Here is a 26,083-nt window from a genome sequence, read left to right on the forward strand (position 1 = left end):
AGGATCATTCAGACTGGTGAGTCGAAAAAAACCTGACAAACACCATGGATAAAACAGACAAAGACAAAAAGAAAAAAAACCAGAACAACACAAAACACACTATACAAAACTAAAGTCTGAGCAAAAAAACCTCCATAAAATATTTGAGGTAATCAAATGTGCTTCAGAAAAAGTAAGCAGATCTTGCTCCGCATGTGGCACTAGCCGTTTTGCTCATGTTAATATAAACCAAATGAAAAGTCAGTAAGTCATTTATAAGTTTATTGTCATAATTTGAATATTTCCGAATACTATTATAGTCAAATCTAAATATACGCGTGTGACCAAAACCTAAATCGAATAAACCCTTTTCTTCCCATTTCTGATTTTACGATGCTGATGTTTTTGAATAAGTTTGGTCAGGTTAAAATGATTATGATTATAACACTATGATGAATGTTGTGGCCCTATTTTTGACATTTTTACGTATTACGTCTCTTTGTTTTGTTTTCACTTCGTGTCAATATAATAAAATGTTATGCGACTTTCATACAAGTCAAAGGTTTAGTTAGCTATAAAATGCCTGTACCAAGTTAGGAATATGACAGTTGTTATCCATTCGTTTGATGTGTTTGAGCTTTTGATTATGCCATTTGATTGGGAACTTTCCATTTGAAAATTTTCTCAGAATTCTTTATTTTTGTGATTTCGTTTATACTAGCTGATACGTTCCTATAATGTTTTTTTTAAAGTCAACTTAAGGTGGTACTCAACACTTTTACTAATATTAATTTGGCTCGTTTAATTTTCATAAAATTTTGTCAAAGTATTTACCTTGACACTTTAACAAAAATATAAAAAATTAAAAAATTTTGAACCAACCGTTTTGCCAGAAAAATTACACTGGTTATATAGCAATTTGACACCAATTTTGATCATTGAGAAGCTTAATATTCCTTTAATAACACAACGTAATTAAAACGTTTAGCTGACTTTACAGAGTTATCTCCCTGTATGGTTAGGTACCACCTTAATGTTATCATATCCATTTTTTAGATTAGTTTGTAAGTGTTGTAATCCAGTTGGCTTTCAAATTTTTTAAAGACGTCCTTCGTGAGTGTATGTTCAAATCATCAAAATATTAATGAAAAACCTTCTTTGTATTTGTCTTATAAAATTTAGCTGTTACACAGTATGTATCTAAATATAGAGATACTCTATGGATACAGTTGATAGTATTACATTTACAGTAACACCCTATATAAAAAGAATAAATTGTTCGTGACAAATATGAATTGCTTTTCTTATTTAACAATAAGCATTTGGTTTAGTCGTTGTGTCTGAATTTTGATATGTTACGTTTTCTATATTTTTCTATCGCCTAATTTATCACTTCTGTTGTGGATCGTTGTGTTACTTCTTCCATTCTTTTGTATATTAATTGGATCGTTTTATCAATAGGCGAGACATATTGTACTATAAATAATTAGATTGTTGTCATTAAGCTATGGATTCGTATTACTATCAGATTTACTCATTATACTTTTGAACACAATTTGGTAAACACATAGGTTTAGTTTACGGAGGTAACTATAGAAAACTAGCGGACAAATTCTTTTATTCAACCTTTTTCACATAGATAGTTTTATAACATACTCATTATGGCTTGATTCAACTATCATATTTTGTTTTGCATATTTAAATGTATAATGGACCAAATGACAAGTTATTAGTCCGGACTTATAATTCAATATTTGTCTATTGTTTTTCCTGTTGGATTCTGAAGGCCATTGGACAAAGGACAAAATTAAATGCATGATGCTTATTTTTGGTAGAGATTTTTTTCTAGTTTTCTTTACGTCAGACGATACTCCTCCCGTGTTTCTTCTTTTTCAAAAATGACGAAGTAAATCATTTGTGTATATAATTTAAATATCCAGTATGAAGACGAACTTTTAGTTTTTTTGTTTTCGGTTCAATTTATACATAAAAGAGTATATAAATAAATAGTTAGACAGACCGACGAGTATCAATGTGTTCAACTGTTTTGACTATTGTTATGAGACAACTCTTTACAAGAGACCAAATAACACAGAAATTAACAACTATAGATCGATGTACGGCATTCACCAATGCACATTCTAATTCATATGTTGAAATTTTAATACATTTTCAATTAATTACTAGTCGTTTAAGTGAAACTATTGTTAAGGAACTCCCGTGAAAAAATTTTAACAATGGAGCTGAGACAGGTAAACAGAAAAATAAAGGTTTTCGAAAACAGATGCTGCAAAAGGTGTAATTTGTATCCACAATTTTTATAATTTATATATTCAACATTGCTGGTTTTTTTTTGTTGTTTTTTATGTTTATTTTGTATTAAACAAACGAACCGAACAATAAATGATTTTGGAATGACTGGGTTTAAAGTATTGATGAACATCAGCTATAGGTCAACTGTCGTCTTGAAGATGATGGTTTCCTTACTCACCATTAACATGCCGAAATATTAAGTGCAGCACATTAATAATGCTGAAGACTCATATATTAATTTAAAAACGCATTTTGTCAGCAAATGATTTTTTTCCTGGTTTGTGCAATTTGTTTGTAGATTATCACAAAACTCATCTGATGTCGAACATTTTAGCAGATTGATGTTTTCGTTGGAACTTACTTAACTTCACAACTAATACAAAATGGTTTTGACCTGGTTGTATTGCTAGCAAAATCTCCCGTTTATATTGCTAGTCATAAATCCGTGTTCATCAAACCATTTTCTCGTAAAATATTCTATACCCAGTCAGGAATATGTCCGTTGTTTTCTACAGTTTATTTCTATAAATATACATTGGCGTTTGCTTTAGTAGATTAGTGTTTTTGTTGCTTCTTGTATTTCAGATATATATTATACTATTGCCTTTATATACTATACCTTAAGATCAAACTATTAACTAATTCAGAGAGGGTTTTATTTATCAGAACGTTTAGAAATAATTTAAAGATTATCAGCTGTCACTGAACGCTTTTTTCACGATTTAATGTACAAATAAAATGTCCACGAATTTGACAAGACTATGCATTGCTAATTGTTTGCTTTTCACGCGTATTTGATCTAGCATTCCAATAGTTTTGATTCTGTCTCATCGGATGAATCCTTAGTCATTCATAAACCTGGTAACTTTGTTGAGTCTTTTTTATGAGGTTTGTTTATCTATTTTAATTCAAAACAAGAGACTAGTTAAACTTATATGAATAACATCATGTTGTCACAGGCTAATACCGTTTAGCGGGTGTAAAATTTCGCATTAGTCATTGAATAAGGTATACGAAATATTTTGGCGGTTATTTTTTTGGCGGAATCAAAACTTTATCAATACCCATGCATGTACACTTTTAATTTGGTGGAATTCATTATGGCTGTTATGTTCTATCCGCGAAAATAAGCGAAAATTTACACCCCGCGATAATAACCCGCTATACGGTATATCAATCAGTATATATCCAAACTATTTAGTGTAAATACGTCATAAACTGTTTGAGAAAAGCACGAACTTGAACAATGCAGCGTTTATGTATCAAAAGGATGTAGGATCACAAGATTTGATAATTGTATGGTAATAAATAGTTAGTAATGGTTAAATTTATGAAAGCATAATCGATGTAATGACTATATATATGCATAGATAATTATCCCAGTGGTGACAACAACATCATTGGTTCAGTGTCTTCAGTAAGGATTATTTTTTATCAGAACATCATTCAAGTTTAACGAAGATCAATTGAATTTGTCGTATTTTGTTGCTAGAATGAAAAACATTAAATCCGTGCAGGCGAAATTGAGGAAAAGGAGGATAACATGTAGGCATTTAACAACCTTCCCACTTTCTTTCGATTATTGTGTTGTCTGTAAGCGTTTTATCCTAGGGTATGTTTTTTTTATATATGATATACATGTATTACCTGTACCGTTATTAAACCAGATTATTTCAGACCTTTTTCAAATGTCAATCACTTTGTCGGAAGGAATAATACTATACTTTTATCTAATTCACATAAAAACACATGACTGATTTATCAACTCTTTAAAACAATACTGATACCATTGTCATTGGAACTTCAATAAGTAAGTGAAAATAAAATTATTTGAGTTGATGTTATGTTGCTATTTCTCAGTATAAGCCTGGTAACTATTATGACTTTAATGTTGAATTGCCCTTGTATTTTACTTTTTTTCTAATTTTTTTTTAATTGTCAAAAAGGTAGACTTAATTCACCTGGACAAAATGATAGCTAAAGATAATTAACTTTATAATAAATACTTTCTGACTAACATTAGAAATGTATGTTTAAGTAAAATATATTTAAATCTAAAATTATAGATAGCAATGTAAATTAATCATTCCTCCTTCCTTTTTTATTGCTTTTCTATTTTTCGTTTCTGTATAATCATTTTAAACCTTTTTCTCTTCATCTGTTCTTTAGAAAATGTCTTATATATCAACCTTTAATGTATTTATAACTATAATAGTTCATATCTTATAACATATATTATATTGTATGCATGTCCTGTGTATTATGTCTTTGTTTGAAACCGTAATAATGATTTCGTAATTATTCCTGTGGAAGTATTTAGATCGAATTTAGTGACTAAAAAGAGAAGAAAGAAACAATTGACATTAACAATAAATATCCATTTAAACATTTAAATTATTTTATCTCTTAAAATCTCTTTTCGATTTAAAAAAATAATTATTTAACCGTAGAACAATTATCAACACTTACTGACATTTGTATAATTTGTTTTGTATATTTTTCCACATAATGTATGAATGATTTGTATTCTTCGAATTATTAATGTAAAACAAATGGCAAGTCTTGTCTTTCAAGCTTGCTCGCAAAGCTTTTATATAACGTTTCGGTTGAACTATTCTTACACGAGAAATCCAGGGTAAAAATCCACCGCCATAAACATCTTCTAGCCAAAAGAAAGGCATGATTGTTGTCGCTTCATACATTTCTCGTATAACGTCAGCGGACATAATTGAAGAAGGTCCTGCACAATAAGGTGGAAACGTTGCAAATGGATAGTCCGACTGAGATGTATACCATTTATTACGTTTACCACGCCGAGGTCTAGCTTTGGTCAGAAGAAAACATTCTAAAACCTTGGTTTTGTTCAGTTTATTGCTAAGATAAGGAATAAGAACAGGGATGTTAATGGTAATATCATCGTCAATTTTGATTACATACATCACATTGTTGCAAAATCTATTCACCCAGAACAAGCTAAATACTCGTTTATATGTTAAATTTCTGTAGCTGTCTATAAAATTTCCTTGTATAATGTCTCTGTATTTGACACTTTCCTGTTCAATTTCTTTTTGTTGAGTATCATTCATGGTTTGTCCAAGTACGAAGACATATTTAATATGTCTATAATCATATTGTGACATAGATCCAAATGTTTCTCTTATAACATGACGTTCGTCGAATTTGTATGTTGCTGAATAAACAAGAACTAACAAAAATACATGTTTTTCAGTACATGTCGTTCCTGTATTAAGTAACGAAGTATATCGATGTTTGTGGACTAGAGGGTCCATCAGCTTTATTGTTGATACGTTCATATAAAAAAGTTCAAAATCCGTTGAAATATTTCGTCCGTTGTATGTTATGACCTCTTTGCTTCTGGTTAATAATAATCTCTGTATTTTAAATCTTTTACTAAATTGGTTTAGTATATTTGGTATAATATTTGATGTAATATTCCTTTCCAGTCCTCCTTGGATTCCTGAATAACTGTTAATTAAAATCATAAAAAATATTACAAACGAAATTTTCCACAGTACTTTTTTCCTAAATTTCATAACTTTAATTCCTCTCTACGGATTTAAAAAAGTAGACAAATGGTGGAATCGGACGTCCCCGTTCAAATGATTGACGTGCATGATAAAGAAGATTAAACGTATCATATCAATACTTTTTAATGCATCTCATATTCATAGCTTTGAAAAAAGTTTAAAGATCACTCAACCGTTGCAAATTTAAATGCACTTAAAGAAAGGATTATATTTGGATAAATGAAGTGGTGATATATATATATAGAGCCCAGGTGGTCGTGTGGTCTAGCGGGACGGCTGCAGTGCAGGCGATTTGGTGTCACGATATCACAGTAGCATGGGTTCGAATCCCGGCGAGGGAAGAACAAAAAATTTGCAAAAGCAAATTTACAGATCTAACATTGTTGGGTTGATGTTTAGACGAGTTGTATATATATATATATATATATATATATATATATATATATATATATATATATATATATATATATACAAACCTGCTCGTACATTTTTCATTGTTATTCAAAGCAAAATAATGATCTAAGATACCTGAGACGATCTCATTTTACAAAGGATTTCTATTGTCTTCATATTGTACCTCGAACTTATTTACCCGGTGTAGGTCTTTAAGTTGAGGTTCAATTTACTTTAAGTTAATCAAGCATGACTAATTAGATACGCCCTCTTAAAATCTGAGGGTCCGAAATAGGATCGGGAAAAAAAGAACACCAAGCAAAATACCATAATTTACAATTTAAGAATTTTTTGGATTCAAAGTGCTTTTGGTTGCTTCAATTATCTCTGATCAGTAATCAAACGGTATTTTGTGGAAATAATAGCATGTACGGAACCCGGAGATGTTGGCTGCAATAGGAATTTATTGCTAAAAAAAACTCCATATCTCATTAACTCATGGTTGCCGTTATTGATTGTAAATTCATGACGTCTTGTTTATGGCATTCATCTATCGTGGAGAAAAAAGAGGGAAGGAGGGCTAATATCTTAACTTACGAGTTCGATCATCATGGTTCAAATCTATTCTAATACGGTATACGTTTTACCTCTAGCGAACGCTTTGTCTTATTGTAAAAAGTGCCACTCTAAATTTGTAAGCATTTTCTTCAGATTGACCCACTTTGCATCTAGTCGTAAATATGCATGACATATTTGCCACTGGACAAAAAGGAGCAATAAAATAATCAGCTTCATTTAGTGATGTATCATCATTTGTCCTCAGTTAAGTATTGTCTCAAACAGTTTTCCAGTTTTTATATATTTCATTTTTATTTACATTAGAATTTTTAAGCGTAAATCGTAGCATTTCTTTCATCATTTTTCTATTTGCATTTAATCTTTTATTTTTGGTAGAGATTTTTTTCTAGTTTTCTTTACGTCAGACGATACTCCTCCCGTGTTTCTTCTTTTTCAAAAATGACGAAGTAAATCATTTGTGTATATAATTTAAATATCCAGTATGAAGACGAACTTTTAGTTTTTTTGTTTTCGGTTCAATTTATACATAAAAGAGTATATAAATAAATAGTTAGACAGACCGACGAGTATCAATGTGTTCAACTGTTTTGACTATTGTTATGAGACAACTCTTTACAAGAGACCAAATAACACAGAAATTAACAACTATAGATCGATGTACGGCATTCACCAATGCACATTCTAATTCATATGTTGAAATTTTAATACATTTTCAATTAATTACTAGTCGTTTAAGTGAAACTATTGTTAAGGAACTCCCGTGAAAAAATTTTAACAATGGAGCTGAGACAGGTAAACAGAAAAATAAAGGTTTTCGAAAACAGATGCTGCAAAAGGTGTAATTTGTATCCACAATTTTTATAATTTATATATTCAACATTGCTGGTTTTTTTTTGTTGTTTTTTATGTTTATTTTGTATTAAACAAACGAACCGAACAATAAATGATTTTGGAATGACTGGGTTTAAAGTATTGATGAACATCAGCTATAGGTCAACTGTCGTCTTGAAGATGATGGTTTCCTTACTCACCATTAACATGCCGAAATATTAAGTGCAGCACATTAATAATGCTGAAGACTCATATATTAATTTAAAAACGCATTTTGTCAGCAAATGATTTTTTTCCTGGTTTGTGCAATTTGTTTGTAGATTATCACAAAACTCATCTGATGTCGAACATTTTAGCAGATTGATGTTTTCGTTGGAACTTACTTAACTTCACAACTAATACAAAATGGTTTTGACCTGGTTGTATTGCTAGCAAAATCTCCCGTTTATATTGCTAGTCATAAATCCGTGTTCATCAAACCATTTTCTCGTAAAATATTCTATACCCAGTCAGGAATATGTCCGTTGTTTTCTACAGTTTATTTCTATAAATATACATTGGCGTTTGCTTTAGTAGATCAGTGTTTTTGTTGCTTCTTGTATTTCAGATATATATTATACTATTGCCTTTATATACTATACCTTAAGATCAAACTATTAACTAATTCAGAGAGGGTTTTATTTATCAGAACGTTTAGAAATAATTTAAAGATTATCAGCTGTCACTGAACGCTTTTTTCACGATTTAATGTACAAATAAAATGTCCACGAATTTGACAAGACTATGCATTGCTAATTGTTTGCTTTTCACGCGTATTTGATCTAGCATTCCAATAGTTTTGATTCTGTCTCATCGGATGAATCCTTAGTCATTCATAAACCTGGTAACTTTGTTGAGTCTTTTTTATGAGGTTTGTTTATCTATTTTAATTCAAAACAAGAGACTAGTTAAACTTATATGAATAACATCATGTTGTCACAGGCTAATACCGTTTAGCGGGTGTAAAATTTCGCATTAGTCATTGAATAAGGTATACGAAATATTTTGGCGGTTATTTTTTTGGCGGAATCAAAACTTTATCAATACCCATGCATGTACACTTTTAATTTGGTGGAATTCATTATGGCTGTTATGTTCTATCCGCGAAAATAAGCGAAAATTTACACCCCGCGATAATAACCCGCTATACGGTATATCAATCAGTATATATCCAAACTATTTAGTGTAAATACGTCATAAACTGTTTGAGAAAAGCACGAACTTGAACAATGCAGCGTTTATGTATCAAAAGGATGTAGGATCACAAGATTTGATAATTGTATGGTAATAAATAGTTAGTAATGGTTAAATTTATGAAAGCATAATCGATGTAATGACTATATATATGCATAGATAATTATCCCAGTGGTGACAACAACATCATTGGTTCAGTGTCTTCAGTAAGGATTATTTTTTATCAGAACATCATTCAAGTTTAACGAAGATCAATTGAATTTGTCGTATTTTGTTGCTAGAATGAAAAACATTAAATCCGTGCAGGCGAAATTGAGGAAAAGGAGGATAACATGTAGGCATTTAACAACCTTCCCACTTTCTTTCGATTATTGTGTTGTCTGTAAGCGTTTTATCCTAGGGTATGTTTTTTTTATATATGATATACATGTATTACCTGTACCGTTATTAAACCAGATTATTTCAGACCTTTTTCAAATGTCAATCACTTTGTCGGAAGGAATAATACTATACTTTTATCTAATTCACATAAAAACACATGACTGATTTATCAACTCTTTAAAACAATACTGATACCATTGTCATTGGAACTTCAATAAGTAAGTGAAAATAAAATTATTTGAGTTGATGTTATGTTGCTATTTCTCAGTATAAGCCTGGTAACTATTATGACTTTAATGTTGAATTGCCCTTGTATTTTACTTTTTTTCTAATTTTTTTTTAATTGTCAAAAAGGTAGACTTAATTCACCTGGACAAAATGATAGCTAAAGATAATTAACTTTATAATAAATACTTTCTGACTAACATTAGAAATGTATGTTTAAGTAAAATATATTTAAATCTAAAATTATAGATAGCAATGTAAATTAATCATTCCTCCTTCCTTTTTTATTGCTTTTCTATTTTTCGTTTCTGTATAATCATTTTAAACCTTTTTCTCTTCATCTGTTCTTTAGAAAATGTCTTATATATCAACCTTTAATGTATTTATAACTATAATAGTTCATATCTTATAACATATATTATATTGTATGCATGTCCTGTGTATTATGTCTTTGTTTGAAACCGTAATAATGATTTCGTAATTATTCCTGTGGAAGTATTTAGATCGAATTTAGTGACTAAAAAGAGAAGAAAGAAACAATTGACATTAACAATAAATATCCATTTAAACATTTAAATTATTTTATCTCTTAAAATCTCTTTTCGATTTAAAAAAATAATTATTTAACCGTAGAACAATTATCAACACTTACTGACATTTGTATAATTTGTTTTGTATATTTTTCCACATAATGTATGAATGATTTGTATTCTTCGAATTATTAATGTAAAACAAATGGCAAGTCTTGTCTTTCAAGCTTGCTCGCAAAGCTTTTATATAACGTTTCGGTTGAACTATTCTTACACGAGAAATCCAGGGTAAAAATCCACCGCCATAAACATCTTCTAGCCAAAAGAAAGGCATGATTGTTGTCGCTTCATACATTTCTCGTAGTAGACAAATGTTCTTATAACATGACGTTCGTCGAATTTGTATGTTGCTGAATAAACAAGAACTAACAAAAATACATGTTTTTCAGTACATGTCGTTCCTGTATTAAGTAACGAAGTATATCGATGTTTGTGGACTAGAGGGTCCATCAGCTTTATTGTTGATACGTTCATATAAAAAAGTTCAAAATCCGTTGAAATATTTCGTCCGTTGTATGTTATGACCTCTTTGCTTCTGGTTAATAATAATCTCTGTATTTTAAATCTTTTACTAAATTGGTTTAGTATATTTGGTATAATATTTGATGTAATATTCCTTTCCAGTCCTCCTTGGATTCCTGAATAACTGTTAATTAAAATCATTAAAAATATTACAAACGAAATTTTCCACAGTACTTTTTTCCTAAATTTCATAACTTTAATTCCTCTCTACGGATTTAAAAAAGTAGACAAATGGTGGAATCGGACGTCCCCGTTCAAATGATTGACGTGCATGATAAAGAAGATTAAACGTATCATATCAATACTTTTTAATGCATCTCATATTCATAGCTTTGAAAAAAGTTTAAAGATCACTCAACCGTTGCAAATTTAAATGCACTTAAAGAAAGGATTATATTTGGATAAATGAAGTGGTGATATATATATATAGAGCCCAGGTGGTCGTGTGGTCTAGCGGGACGGCTGCAGTGCAGGCGATTTGGTGTCACGATATCACAGTAGCATGGGTTCGAATCCCGGCGAGGGAAGAACAAAAAATTTGCAAAAGCAAATTTACAGATCTAACATTGTTGGGTTGATGTTTAGACGAGTTGTATATATATATATATATATATATATATATATATATATATATATATATATATATATATATATATATACAAACCTGCTCGTACATTTTTCATTGTTATTCAAAGCAAAATAATGATCTAAGATACCTGAGACGATCTCATTTTACAAAGGATTTCTATTGTCTTCATATTGTACCTCGAACTTATTTACCCGGTGTAGGTCTTTAAGTTGAGGTTCAATTTACTTTAAGTTAATCAAGCATGACTAATTAGATACGCCCTCTTAAAATCTGAGGGTCCGAAATAGGATCGGGAAAAAAAGAACACCAAGCAAAATACCATAATTTACAATTTAAGAATTTTTTGGATTCAAAGTGCTTTTGGTTGCTTCAATTATCTCTGATCAGTAATCAAACGGTATTTTGTGGAAATAATAGCATGTACGGAACCCGGAGATGTTGGCTGCAATAGGAATTTATTGCTAAAAAAAACTCCATATCTCATTAACTCATGGTTGCCGTTATTGATTGTAAATTCATGACGTCTTGTTTATGGCATTCATCTATCGTGGAGAAAAAAGAGGGAAGGAGGGCTAATATCTTAACTTACGAGTTCGATCATCATGGTTCAAATCTATTCTAATACGGTATACGTTTTACCTCTAGCGAACGCTTTGTCTTATTGTAAAAAGTGCCACTCTAAATTTGTAAGCATTTTCTTCAGATTGACCCACTTTGCATCTAGTCGTAAATATGCATGACATATTTGCCACTGGACAAAAAGGAGCAATAAAATAATCAGCTTCATTTAGTGATGTATCATCATTTGTCCTCAGTTAAGTATTGTCTCAAACAGTTTTCCAGTTTTTATATATTTCATTTTTATTTACATTAGAATTTTTAAGCGTAAATCGTAGCATTTCTTTCATCATTTTTCTATTTGCATTTAATCTTTTATTTTAACATTAAAAGACATTGTATTAGTACACATCAGGGGTTACATTGTATCCTTTCCAGCAAAAGAAATGGAGGAAGGGATTTGAACAGAAAAACAATCTTCATTGAGTGGCAATAAATCATACATTGAGGCGTAAAATGATGGCTGTCTCGTCTGGTGACAACATTTGCTGTTTTAAGTTTATTTATATCTCAGACTGAAATAATAGTTGTCATAAAAGCAAAAACAAATGATAAAAAACTGTTTTGTTATATTTCTTTTCATCTACTACTGTCCTAGCAAAAGTCACAAAAAAATGTTGTTAAAATTAGTAATGCGGCTTATTTGAAAAGATTTAGCTTTTTGTTGTTTACACAATTCAATTATTCAACTCGTGCGTAGATTGTCTTTCCCTCCAATGTTTTTTTAAGGTATAGATAGCGTGAAATTCTCACTACTCAGGCATCGGATATACATTCCTATTATATTTTGATCGGACAAAGCTGCGTATTTATATACCCGATAAGCCAAACGAACGCACCCATTTAGCAAGGGTATACTGTGAGACGGGAGAGGTCCAGAGATGTCAATATTTATATACCCAAATTAATCTTTTGGTTTTGAATTAAAGTAGATAAAGGGTATACAGCAACAGCAACAGCAACCCAAAAACACAGTTAAAATAAAATATTTAAAGTCAACATTCAGTCTTTTTTTATAGAAAGATGCGTAATCAGATTAATAAGCTCAAAACCGATCCATGACTAAAGCATAGTTATACGGAGTTAATTCAATAATATTTCTTGTCACATATTGTATATCCGAAAAGGCACAGTTGATTTAATATTATTTACCGTCAAAGATATCGATCCCAAAAAACACAAGTGTTTGGTTAAAAAATTTCACCTGCCCTATTTTAATTTTGATCGGTAAAAATTTAAGAAGATGAATATAAACCAGTAAAAAAAAAACACTTCACTGTGTTATATAACGGTAAAATAAATGATGATAACGAATGACGACCAGCGGCAAATAAAATTAATATTCAGAACGATATCATGTAACCAGGAGAGCGGTACTAATCGGTAGTACAGAATATCATACCAAAAACTAAAGTACAATACACAATACAGTTTCACAGAATTCTCACAGTTGCTTAAGCGAGTTAAAAGAATCTAAACTAATTTGGATGCGTGAAATGATATTGCAAACTACACGTAAACATCGATGATCGACTTCAGAGTAGATTTTATGGATCAACGCTCTATGCAAATTAAAAACTCTTGCACTTTCTATTTGAGTTGTCCGCATGTGGCCACCTGTTGCAAGTCTAAATTTCTGTCCTTATTTAATATACCTTTATTTTCCAGTGGCATTTTAAAGTTTCACGTCTAACTGCACTGTCGACCTCCTATTGCACGACGTACCTATTATATTTAGAATTTATGTGTTAAAGTCATGAACATGCATGAAATATTTGCTACTGTACGTAAAGCAAACAACAATCAATCATCTTTATTGATTTAAAATGTTAAATAAGATAAATTGATTTTGAACGTATTTCTATTAATACTGAAAATGGAAATGGAGAATGTGTCAAAGGGAAAACAACCCGACAAAGAACATATATATAGTGCATATCATAATTATTTGTCCGAAATTTCTAACAAATTAAAGCTTAATTCTAGGAACATCACGATTTTCTAGCATAGAAATTTGCCATTTTACAGTTATAAAATTATGTAGTAAAACAGATGAAATCATATTATATTAATTTATAAAACAAAAATGGACAAATAGAATGTAGTCATTTTTGTTTCAAACATATGGAATAGCCAACAATAATTCGATAATAAACGACCAAACTGTCTTTTATTACACAAAATATTCACAATACAAAATAACATACAAAGCAAGAACAAAAACTGGAAAACTAGAGAAAAGGGACAGCAAAGAGAATTCAGGGATTCGAACCGTAACAGATCAGTCCGTTAAAATCATGTATCTTAACCATTTTTTTTTTATCTTTAAAGTATCTTAACCATGAAACCTCGTGGCTATCAATTCATACTATATGTTTGCCTATTATGTATATATAAAGGTACAAGCCCTGTGTGTTTGTTGTACCCATGTATATCATTATATTCATTTATATGTATAAAATAGATATTTAAATCGTAACCGATTGGTAGCCCACAGATTTCGTCGACAAGTTGATGCCAGTAACACGTTACAGAATTCATGGACGGGTTCGAATCCCAGTGAAGGCAGATTCAGATTCAGATTCAATAGTTTATTAAAGTCTCACCACATACAACATGATTAAAACACGATACAATTATAAAATTAATTATACAGTAAACATAGTTAAAACAATTAAATACATGTATGTGCCATTCTTAAAAGAATTATGAGAGACTATTAAAATACAAATAATACTTATTCATTTTATAAAAAACTACAAATACAGTAGTTAATGATATAAAATACTGTTTCTCCTTGTTAAAATGTTATTGCAGGTTTTGGCAACAATATTACAAATATTGGTATTTTTAAACATATATATAAATTTTTCTTCATCAGACAAGTTTAAAAACATATCATTATGACACAATATATCAATAAAAAGAGCATGTCTTAGATCTTCATACAAGGGACAATTTAAAAGTACATGTTTTTCATCCTCTAAAACATTGCAGTTAAAACAGACTCTTTCGTCTAGATTTTTTCTTTCATATCGACCAGTTTCAATTTTTAATGGTGCTACACCACATCTAAACTTTGAAAAAGCACTACGATGGCGCAGTGGCATTTTTTGTAGCAAATATTGCTCAGTGTTATAAGTATGTTTAAAAAGTTTATATGTTCTCAATTTACAACCGGTACTATATGAAAAAATTCTGGTACACCAGTCTTTTTTATATTTATCAAACATTTTCTCTTCTAACTGAGATATACTATAACTATCAAGAAAATTTTCATTTATTTTACAATATCTTTCAAAATCAAATGATTTCAACATCTCCATAACTTTGTAGCACCAATTTTTTAATTTACAACTACCTTTCATCACTGACCATTTAAAAACTTTATAATTAATTCTATTATTGTCCATTTTTGTACATTTGGACCAGTGTCTAAAAATATTTATCCACTGTTTAACACATGGTGGTTTCCAGCCCATGTCACCTGACACAGCATCGTTTGGGGTATATTTACCCACACCCATGTAGAAACGCATGGCGCGATTCTGTACTGCAGTGATGCACGAGAAATCTCTCGTGCCCCAAATAGACGAGCCATAATTTATGACTGACCAAACCATCGTATCAAATAGCTTTGTGTAGATATTGTGCTGAAAACCACCATGTGCTTTACATTTAACAATAAGTAAACCTAATGCCCTACTTGCTGACCTGGCTACAGCTTTTGCCATTAATTGGTAGTCTAAAAACTCTGTTAACAATAAACCTAAGTATTGGTAATTTGAAGCATACTCAATATTTTCATCATTTAAACTAAAATGAAAATCTGATCTGGCTATAGAAGGATTTCTAAAATGTATAATATTTGATTTTCTCAAATTTACTTTTAAACTATTATGATTACACCATACATTTAAAACATCTAATAATTTTTGTAAATCCTCAGCATTTTCTGCTAATAAAACTATGTCATCGGCATACAGCAAGATAGATAATTTTTCACCATCAATATTAATACCAATGTCTAACAACTTTATATCATCAATTAAATCATTAATAAATATATTAAACATTACTGTTGACAATACACAGCCTTGTTTTAAACCAGTATTTACATTGAACCATTCAGTCATGTTACCATTTAATCTGACACTGCATTCTACATTAGAATAAATAGCCTTTAAAGCATACATAAATTTTGTACTAACACCCAATTTTCCTAATTTATTAAATAACAAAACTCTATCAATAGAATCATAGGCTTTCTTAAAATCAATGAAAGATACAAAAGTTGACAGCTTACATTTTTTTCTAGTTTCAATAACAGATGTTAATGTACTGATATGATCTATTGTACTTCTACCTTTAATAAACCCGTTTTGTTCATCATTTATTATATCCCTATTGTCTAACCACTCAGTTAACCTTTTATTTAAAACGCCACAATAAAGCTTATATGCACAAGGTGCTAAGGTAATACCTCTATATGATAATGGATCTCTAGGATCTGTAGTTGAACATTTAGGTATAGGAGTAATAATACCTTTGTTCCACATATTTGGAACTTTGCCAAATTTAAAACAAATATTAAACAATTTAGTTAAAGTAAAAATAACTGCATAATTTTTGCATAATTCTGCCTGAATACAATCTACACCTGGGCTTTTCCCATTTTTGGCTGCCATTGCTACCTTATAAACTTCATCAAAAGATATATAATCATCTAAATCATTACAAACAATATCATTCTTTACAATTAAATTTTCAACACCAAAATTATTGTTGTTATCTGGATCGGAATTCAACAAACCATGAAAACTGTCTTTCCATTTTTGTAAAACATCGTCAATGTTATTTGTAACGGATCCATCACTTCGCAACACCTCATTTGGAATTTTCGATTGTCTGTCATTACCAATACCAATATTGCCTATTTTACGCCAAAATTGTCTTGGATCACTTTTGTTTAAATTTACAAGTTCCTCTTGACAACTGTGCCAATATTGTCGTTTACTTTGTTGAACTAGTTTATCAAATTCTTTTCGCTTATTAACATACATTTGTCGTAAATGTGTGTTACTGTTAACTTTGGTACAATGTAAATACTGCTTTTCTGCTAGGCATACCTGATTCCATTTTACAGTTAGTTCATCGGTCCACCATCGTTTTTTAAAGCGGCGCTTTTTGTTATTTACACTGTTCATAATTTTTATCTTTTTGTCTAATTTATCATTCATCTCATTATGTATAACATTAATAAATTCACTATATATATTATCTAATTCAACTTGAATTCCATTACAACTTTCTATATTTGCAATACATGAATTAATAAGATTAATACTATTTTCATCATTCATCCAAGTATCAGGAATATTTTTCACATTATAAACAATATGATTACTTCTATTATCATGAATATTTACACTTTGCTTATTGGTATTTTCACATATTGCAGTTTCAAATTCCCAGCATAAAACTGAATGATCCGGGATATATTTTGGCTCTATTGATCCTGTTGTTAAACTTTTATTTGCCAGGTCACTTGCACGAATGACTTCAAATTTTTTAAAACTATTTATATTTTCAAATGGGGTAATACAAAAATCAACTACTGAGGATCCTCTTGTAGATACATATGTGTAATCGTTACTTATGTGATTACGACCATTCAGAACACAACAATTTACATTTGATAAAAATTCACAGAAAATTTCTCCGTAGCTATTTGCCTTAGAATCAATTACTTCACGTTCAGGCAAATTATCTACCCCTAGAATATAATCCTCCATATCTCCAATCCTGCTATTAAAATCCCCACAAATATAAAACGGACATCCATTCGGAATAGAGTATATTTGAGACATAAGTGTATCAAAAAATTCATAAGCATTTGTTGAACGTGCAGAAAATTCAGGCGGTAAATACACAACACTAACATAAAATTTATTACTATCGTTGTTTTTTTCTACAAATTTTATCCAGATTATCCCATCCGTTGACTCGTCTTCAATATCAATGTTGAAAGTAGTTAGTAATTCCTCTTTCACTAAAAGGCCAACCCCGCCTGAGCCTGTCTTTGCACGGGTATGAATTAGCTTGCGGTTGTTACCATACCATTTATAATTATCAATGCAAATACTATGATTCACCAAATGTGTTTCTACTATCCCTATCATATGAAGATCTAAGTTCTTTAAACATGCATCAATTAAAATATTTTTGTCACTATTTACATTCTTTGACCATCCATTTATGTTCCATAACCCGCATCGGTATTACCATGTCCTACCACGAACAGGGGCGCACCATTGATCTCTTTGATTGTTTTGTGTTTTTCTCTTACTAACATTGCTTTTAGCTGTAGAACCATTCTGTCTATACCCTGACCCACGAGAGTAGTTTTGAGTGTAACTTTCATTGTAGTTGTCTTTCCTATAGCTGTCATTTGAATCATTTTTATTAAAATTTACAGCTCCCCGTTTCTTAATGTGACGTGAAACCGATACAAACTCCTCTTCCTTCCCTACTGCTTTCAAGAGATTATAATTGTTCCGATCTATCAACCTTTTTTCGTAGGGTATGTGGTTTTCAATGTACACGGATCTGTATTTGACTGTTTCTCTTAACACCCTTTTTACCTTCATTACAGATTGTTTACTGTTCAAGTCTCCGAATTCAATTACCACAATACCAGGCCTTGCTTCATTGTAACTGGACTTACGTTCAACTGATTTAATGTTTATGTTTTGGAGTTTCAATCCGTCCTTGACCATCGTTTCAATGCGTGACCTTAAGGCGGTGTCATGTGAATTTTCGTTCTTGTCACACGGAAGATTTTTCACTACTGCGATAAATACTTTACTAGAGTCTTTTTCTTCTTTTTTACTCAAGCCTTTTTTGACAATTTCACTATATGATTTATCTAATTGTTCATATTTTTCTTTCATAGTGTCTAATTCTATCTTTAGTTCAGAGCGAACCTGTTCGACCTCCCCTTTTATCCGGTCTGTTATTACAGGGTTAAATTTAACAGTTAGTTTGCGTTCAACATTACTTTCAATATCACATATTCTCTTTTCAAGTCTTTCTGCCATATTATCAAGGTTGTTTGATAGTTTACTGATCATTGTTATCAATATATTGTTTTCGGGAAAAGGGGGGTGCTCGATGCCATTTTTACTCTTTTTGCTTTGACAGGATCTTTCTTCCTCATTTTCTGATTCTGAAAGTTGACGTTTTCTTGGTGTTTGTATAATTGTTCGTTGTTGTTCAATAATTGCTGTTGTACTCACCAGGTTTAACTTTTCTTCAACTGGGAAAAGGGGGTTTACCGCCATTACGTTTTGAACAAAGTCTACAGCACAACTCTGACTGAGTGGATCGTCCCCGGTATCAACAATATCAACTAATTCTTGATGATTCTGGGCTAACTTACTCAAAATCATACTTTGAATACTCTTTCAAACTTTTTCTTCAACTTTAGGATGTAGTAAATTACACTTTTATAAGATATTTAGGAGCACAGGAAAATACGTCCGTCCTGGTTAAAACTGCTCACTAACTCCCACAGATTTCGTCGACAAGTTGATGCCAGTAACACGTTACAGAATTCATGGACGGGTTCGAATCCCAGTGAAGGCATATAGAAATTACAAAAATGAAAGGTAAGTTTTTGAATCAATTCCATAAGTGAACAGAAGTCAGTAAATTAGTCAATTCAAACTTAATGTAATTAGGCACACAAAGGAAACAAAAGAATATAAAATGTTGAGTCCATTTCAGAGACAGATTTCGGAAGCGTAGATTCTAGAAAAGGAATCCACGGTAAATCAATAGGCTGACGTCACCACAATGGTTTAAAACATATGATTTTTTTGTCAGACAAGGATAAAACTAAGAAAGATAAATGTTTTTTCAGGTGTTTTTACTTCATTTAGACATGAAAAGAGAATAACGAAGGACTAAATTCAAGTGTTTGTTTTCATATAATATATTGAACTTGCGAATATATCTCACCCAACACGTTTCGATAGGGCCAGTGAAACATAGTTTAATACGGTTTTATTCATTGAAGTTTGCATGCATAGCTTTTATTTAAAAAAACAAAATAAAGCAAGATCTATTAATTATGTGGCAGTTAGGATTATTACGGCATTGTTATTTCCCTTGTTTAAAACTATAAATTTCATATTTCTTTATTTAATGATTTACATGAATCTTATTCAGTACATATTTGTTAAATTGCATAGCTTTTGGTATTTGAATTCATTGGTTAAAGATATTTATTTCTATTGTAAAGTTTAATATTTGCACCGTTGCAAAACCTTTGATTACCTTCTTTGGAAAAGTTATATATTTTAGATAATTGATTTGAAATCATTATGTTGAATCCTCTGAGGACTGACTTTCAGTCCAACCAAGGAAAGCCAAGCTTTCCAACTACTGTTAAGGTTAGTGCATTATCTACATGCCTCTACAGCCAAGGTAATTGGAAGTCAGTGAATGCTCCATTTCTACATATATTTGGCTCTACATAATTAAAGTTGTACTTTGCTGATTAAATCATATATTGTTTTCACTGTTTTTAGGTTTTTATTTACTCAGATATATTTTTTTGGCATCAGTCGTTTCCGTTACATCAGTTTACAAACCAGATCAAGCTGTGGTCCGCATCCCCGAATCTTCAGCAGAATTTTTCCTGCTACATTTTGGTAGTGCAGGGGGTGGGGGAGTTATAAAGCAACTTTTTCTGGTTTGTAACTGAACAAAGTTTTTTTTATAAGAAATGGAGCAGACATTTGAGTCAATGTTTGGTGCCACTGGATATGACAGTCCTAATCAGAGCAGTTTTGAATAGTTGTTCCTGGGGTATTTTATTTTCATAGTTTGGTTTATTTTGTAAATGTTTATTCAGTTATTATTAGGTTTGAAGAAAAACCTTGTGTGTTTGATGGTATCAGCATTGATATTACAGATTATTTTGTTCGTTTTGAGACAGTTTCTCTTTGGAATCAGTGGAATGAATTTGAGATGGCATGTCAGTTAATAATGAATTTGAGAGGCGATGCTCAAACTATTTTACGTTTCTTAAAAAGGTCACAGTTGTATGATTATGACTGCTTGAAAAATGTTCTCATTCAGAGGTTCAATCCTAAGGAGAGGGTAGCATATTTCAAATTTCAACTAAGAGTTTGTAGTTTGAAGGAAAATGAAACAATTTCTGAATTTGGTCAGCGTTTTAAGATACTAGCTCATAAGGCTTATCCTGATAATTTTTCTGATTTGGATTCGTATATTACTGACTTTTTACATTATGTTTGAATATTGAGATGGGTAAATTTGTCACATTTAAACACCCTCGTAGTTTAGATGAGGCTTTATCACTAGCTATTGAATATGAAGCTGTTCATTTTTCTGGTGATCCTGAGACTACTGATGAGTCAGAAAGATCAGTTTGTTGTAATACTGTTCATCAGAGTTTTGAAACTTTAATTAGTATACTGAGGAGACGATTGAGGTCACGAAGGAAACGTAAACTTAAGAGATGTTTTAAATGTCATCAGTCAGGTCATGTCAGATCCAAGTGTCCAAATATGTCTATCAAAGTTCATGCTATAGTTGAAAGGTCTGCAGATAGTCAAGTAAAGCTCTCAGAAATAGGCGGAATGTTGAGGAATGATCACTGTAATTTAGACTGTGTTACCTTTGTTTAATGTTTGTTTTTACATTGTGTTGTAAATATATAGTTTTACTTTACATATATTTCAATACTCATGGGTGTCATGCGTCTCAGTTTTTACTGTTTAGGTTTTTTTTAAAGGGAGGGATGTTGCACATCCCAACTTGTTTTATTCTTCATTTTCAATACTGGTTTGAATTAAGGATGATCTTCTGTATAGTTAGAAGTGTAGACTGTTAGCTAGTTGTAGTTGGAATTGGCTTGTTTCATGAGTTTTTGCTCGTTTGTCTGGATTGTAATCTCTAGCTAAATATTTATTATTTAGAGAGTTTATGGGAGACCGACTTCTTGACTTTTTGTCATGGCAGAAACCAATAGAGTGAACGTAAAGCTTGAAGTTAGGAACACTACATAATACATTATTTAGTACCTTGCACCAAATTTGGGCATCGTCCAACTTTATTTTGAGAACCTTGCTATTACATTTGGGCATCGTCCATTTTATTTAGAACCTTGCACAAAAGATGGACAACGTCCAACTTTATTTTGAGAACCTTGCATACAAATGGAACCGATCCATCTTCGGTGGCACAACGTCTGTGTTACCGTTATCAACAACGTTGGAATTCAGTAAAAGAACCCGGTGTCTCAGAATTTGGATTTGACTTATATATATTTGATTTAATGTTTACATGACTTTTGAATTATTTTTTTTGGTGCAGCAGATACACCAATTTGATAGTTATTTAAGTGCGCAGACTTCATTTATGAAATTTATTGTTTGTCTTAGGGGGGAGGAATGTGGCAGTTAGGATTATTACGGCATTGTTATTTCCCTTGTTTAAAACTATAAATTTCATATTTCTTTATTTAATGATTGACATGAATCTTATTCAGTACATATTTGTTACATTGCATAGCTTTTGGTATTTGAATTCATTGGTTAAAGATATTTATGTCTATTGTAAAGTTTAATATTTGCACCGTCGCAAAACCTTTGATTACCTTCTTTGGAAAAGTTATATATTTTAGATAATTGATTTGAAATTATTATGTTGAATCCTCTGAGGACTGACTTTTAGTCCAACCAAAGAAAGCCAAGCTTTCCAACTACCGTTAAGGTTAGTGCATTAGCTACATGCCTCTACAGCCAAGGTAATTTGAAGTCAGTGAATGCTCCATTTCTACATATATTTGGCTCTACATAATTAAAGTTGTACTTTGCTGATTAAATTATATATTGTTTTCACTGTTTTTAGGTTTTTATCTACTCAGATATATTTTAGCGCATCACATTTGGCATCAGTCGTTTCCGTTACATCAGTTTACAAACCAGATCAAGCTGTGGTCCGCATCCCCGAATCTTCAGCAGAATTATTCCTGCTACAATTAATTGGACTGAATAGGCAAAACTAATTATTTTGCACTTGCATGTAACGTAATGAGGAAAATTACAAAATCAGAAAAAGTTTACCCGGATGAACATTGTGAAGGACCCTATATACATCTAGGTCTGTCGGATTAGAAGTTCTGAAACAAGCTGTTTAAAACGCTAATTGTTGGAAGAGTTTACCTACTGTTTTCTACGGTCTGATCTTTCCGAATCTATTTTATGATTACTGATAGATCAAAAGAATCAAGTATATATAGCAAGAAAATGTTGGGCAGAATATTCATTGGATATATTAATTTGGTAAGTTAATTGTATATATTAGTCTGAGTACTGTTTAACTGTCATTTAAGTTAAACATATTTAGAATCGTCCAGTTCAGGGGAGTTAGGGTTGTGAGTCCCAGATCATCACGGTCGTGTATTTTTTGTAGTACCGCACTATACTTATATATTGTTCATTTTCACATTTTCAGATTGATTATCGACTTTATTTTGTTGTATACATGTAAGATTCAATATTAGATACTAATTTATTTGTTTAACCTTATTTACAGTATCTATATAGTTTTTCTTTGTTTACCTTTGTCTTGTCCGCCATTATGGACGAGTCAGAAAATACTCTGTTCCTAACTAAGGATTTTTGTAACGCATTGAGCAGTAGTGACCTAGAAACTACTGACAATGAAAGTCAACAGAGTCACTCATGGACAACCCAAGTTAAAAAACGTAAACGAGTAGCAACAGGTTCTCGCGCTACCACCCAGAACACCACAGTTATTAGAGTGCCCTCCCTCCAAAATGCCCCCCCCCCCAACAAATATCTGCTCATATGAGCTATGTTAACCCATCCATTAAACTTGGAACACAAAATCCCATTAAAATTCAAAAGACTCTATCGGATTCGGTAGGAGTTGCAGCAACTCGCAAACGGCAATTTACTAATCGAGTGCCAAGATAAACATCAACGGTAAGCCATCCAACAATTAACCTCCATGGGTGAATGGTCTATTAGGTCAAGTTTGCCCAAATCGACTACATCATCAGCTGGAGTGATATACAACGTGCCGCTTGACTTCGATATCGAGGATGAAGACTTAAAATCAGTCATGAAAGGTCAAAAAGTTAGTAAGGCAACACGTCTAACATACTATGATAAATATAGTAATACAAGAAAAACGTCAAGATCAGTCAAACTGATCTTTGATGTACCAATACTACCCCAAACCATAAATATTGGATTCAATACTTATAAAATAAAGCTGTTTGTACCAAATCCCATCCAATGTTATAAATGTCAGGGATATGGGCATATGGCAGGTAATTGTAGTAATAAAAGAAAATGTAGGAAATGTGGTGAGGACCACCAATCCAATGAATGTAACACTGAATCCCCAAAGTGTGTAAATTGTAAAGGTGACCATCCATCAAATTATAAACTTTCTCCCTCAAGGGAGCAACAAAAACAAGCTCTCAAGGTAGTTAAAAGAGACAACATCACCTTGCATGAGGCAAATAAACAAGTAAAAGCAAAGGCTAATGCTAAAGCGAGACCTGTTAGTCAGCAACTAGTAGCTGAACATGCTGATATAGAAAAATGTTATAAAAACACCAATATAATAGACCAAGTAATTACAGTTATAAGTGTTGCAATGCTTAACATACTTACATCCCAAACCCAACCAAGTGAACTAAGTTTAGAAAAAGTTATTGGTTTCGTATCAATGCAACCAAACAAATGTTTGGATTTGATTATGATGTTTCTAAAGGTCTTCAATTGGCCAATAGAGTAACAACAGAAATGCTATAATGTATTATACAAATCATAAAATATTAACAGAAGTAATGTTATATGTTCTATCTGTGCTTAAAATGGCTAACTTTACTATTTTACTAATATACAACATAATGTTCAGTATTGTTCATTGGAACTGTCGTGGTATTCACAATAATGCTGCCGAGTATATAGCTATGTCGCAAATAAAGCCTGATATAATATGCTTCCAGGAAACATGGTGTAAAAACGAACAAGACCATCCACATGTAATAGGTTACAAAATAGCTGATTTTTCTGTACGAAATACTAAATCACATGGAGGTACAGCAATATATGTCAGAGAAAACCTCCCATATCTGAAAAAGAATATTGATGGTAATTTAGAAATATCATGTATTAAATTTAATTAATATTACACTGGTCAGTCTTTATGACACAGCATCATATACTAAACTACCACAATATAACAATATATTTGATCAAATAGAGGCAACATTTTACTGTGTGGAGACTTTAATGCCCACCACACTATGTAGGGTGGGAAACATACAGATACTAAGGGAAGAGAGTTGTTCTCTTTCCTTGAGTATAAAGATATAGTACTTCTAAATGATGGTATAGGTACAAGGTGTAACCCCAGTACATTAGAATTGGCACCTATTGATTTGTCTTTTTGTAATTCTAGTCTATCTAGTAAAATAACATGGTCAGTTGACCTCACTAGTTCTTATGGCAGTGACCATCATGTTGTAAATATTAATTTTAGTCATAAACAAATGCTAACTGATGATTCTGAATCAGTATATAATTATAAGAAAGCAGACTGGGGGCATTCTCCAGCAAATGAAATGAACATTTGAGTCCTGACATGATTTCTGACAATATAGAAGAAACATGTTCAAGACTAACAAACAAAATACTCCAAATAGCTGGGGAGTGCATCCCAATCAAATTAAAAAATAATAAACCTAAAAAACCACAAGTACCATGGTGGACACCTAAATGCACTAAATGTGTTAAAGAAAGGAATACTTGTAAAAACCGAGCCCAACATACAGGTTTTGGTCCTGATTTTACTATATATAGAAAAAAAGAAGGAACGTGCAGAAAAACTATTAAAGCTGCACAAGCTATGTACTGGTAGAGCTACTGTTACTCGCTAAATAATGATAGTAAATTGTCAGATGTATGGAAAAAAGAAAAATCAAATGTTGGGTAAAACATTTAAAAAATTAAATTTACCAACCTGTTATATAATAATACCAAATATGAATGTACTCAAGACAAAGCTTATATACTTGCTACAAATTATGCTCAAGTCAGTAGTGATGATAATTACTCTGAACATTTTAAAAATCAGAAACAAGATATAGAACAAAAGGAGTACAGTAAATTATTACACTATTATAAGGATAACTCTGATAGTTATAA

General features: G+C 31.3%; 1 protein-coding gene across 1 annotated transcript; it reads right to left on the reverse strand.

Annotated features, from left to right (window-relative positions):
- Positions 1-3,127: 3,127 nt before the first annotated feature.
- LOC143070857 (beta-1,3-galactosyltransferase 5-like) lies at positions 3,128-5,802 on the reverse strand. The gene has a single exon (XM_076244978.1). The coding sequence runs from the start codon at positions 5,793-5,795 to the stop codon at positions 4,758-4,760; it is 1,038 nt and encodes a 345-aa protein (XP_076101093.1). The 5' UTR covers positions 5,796-5,802; the 3' UTR covers positions 3,128-4,757.
- Between the last annotated feature and the right edge of the window lie 20,281 nt (positions 5,803-26,083).

This window comes from Mytilus galloprovincialis, chromosome 4 (assembly GCF_965363235.1).
Source record: "Mytilus galloprovincialis chromosome 4, xbMytGall1.hap1.1, whole genome shotgun sequence".
NCBI lineage: Eukaryota > Metazoa > Mollusca > Bivalvia > Mytilida > Mytilidae > Mytilus > Mytilus galloprovincialis.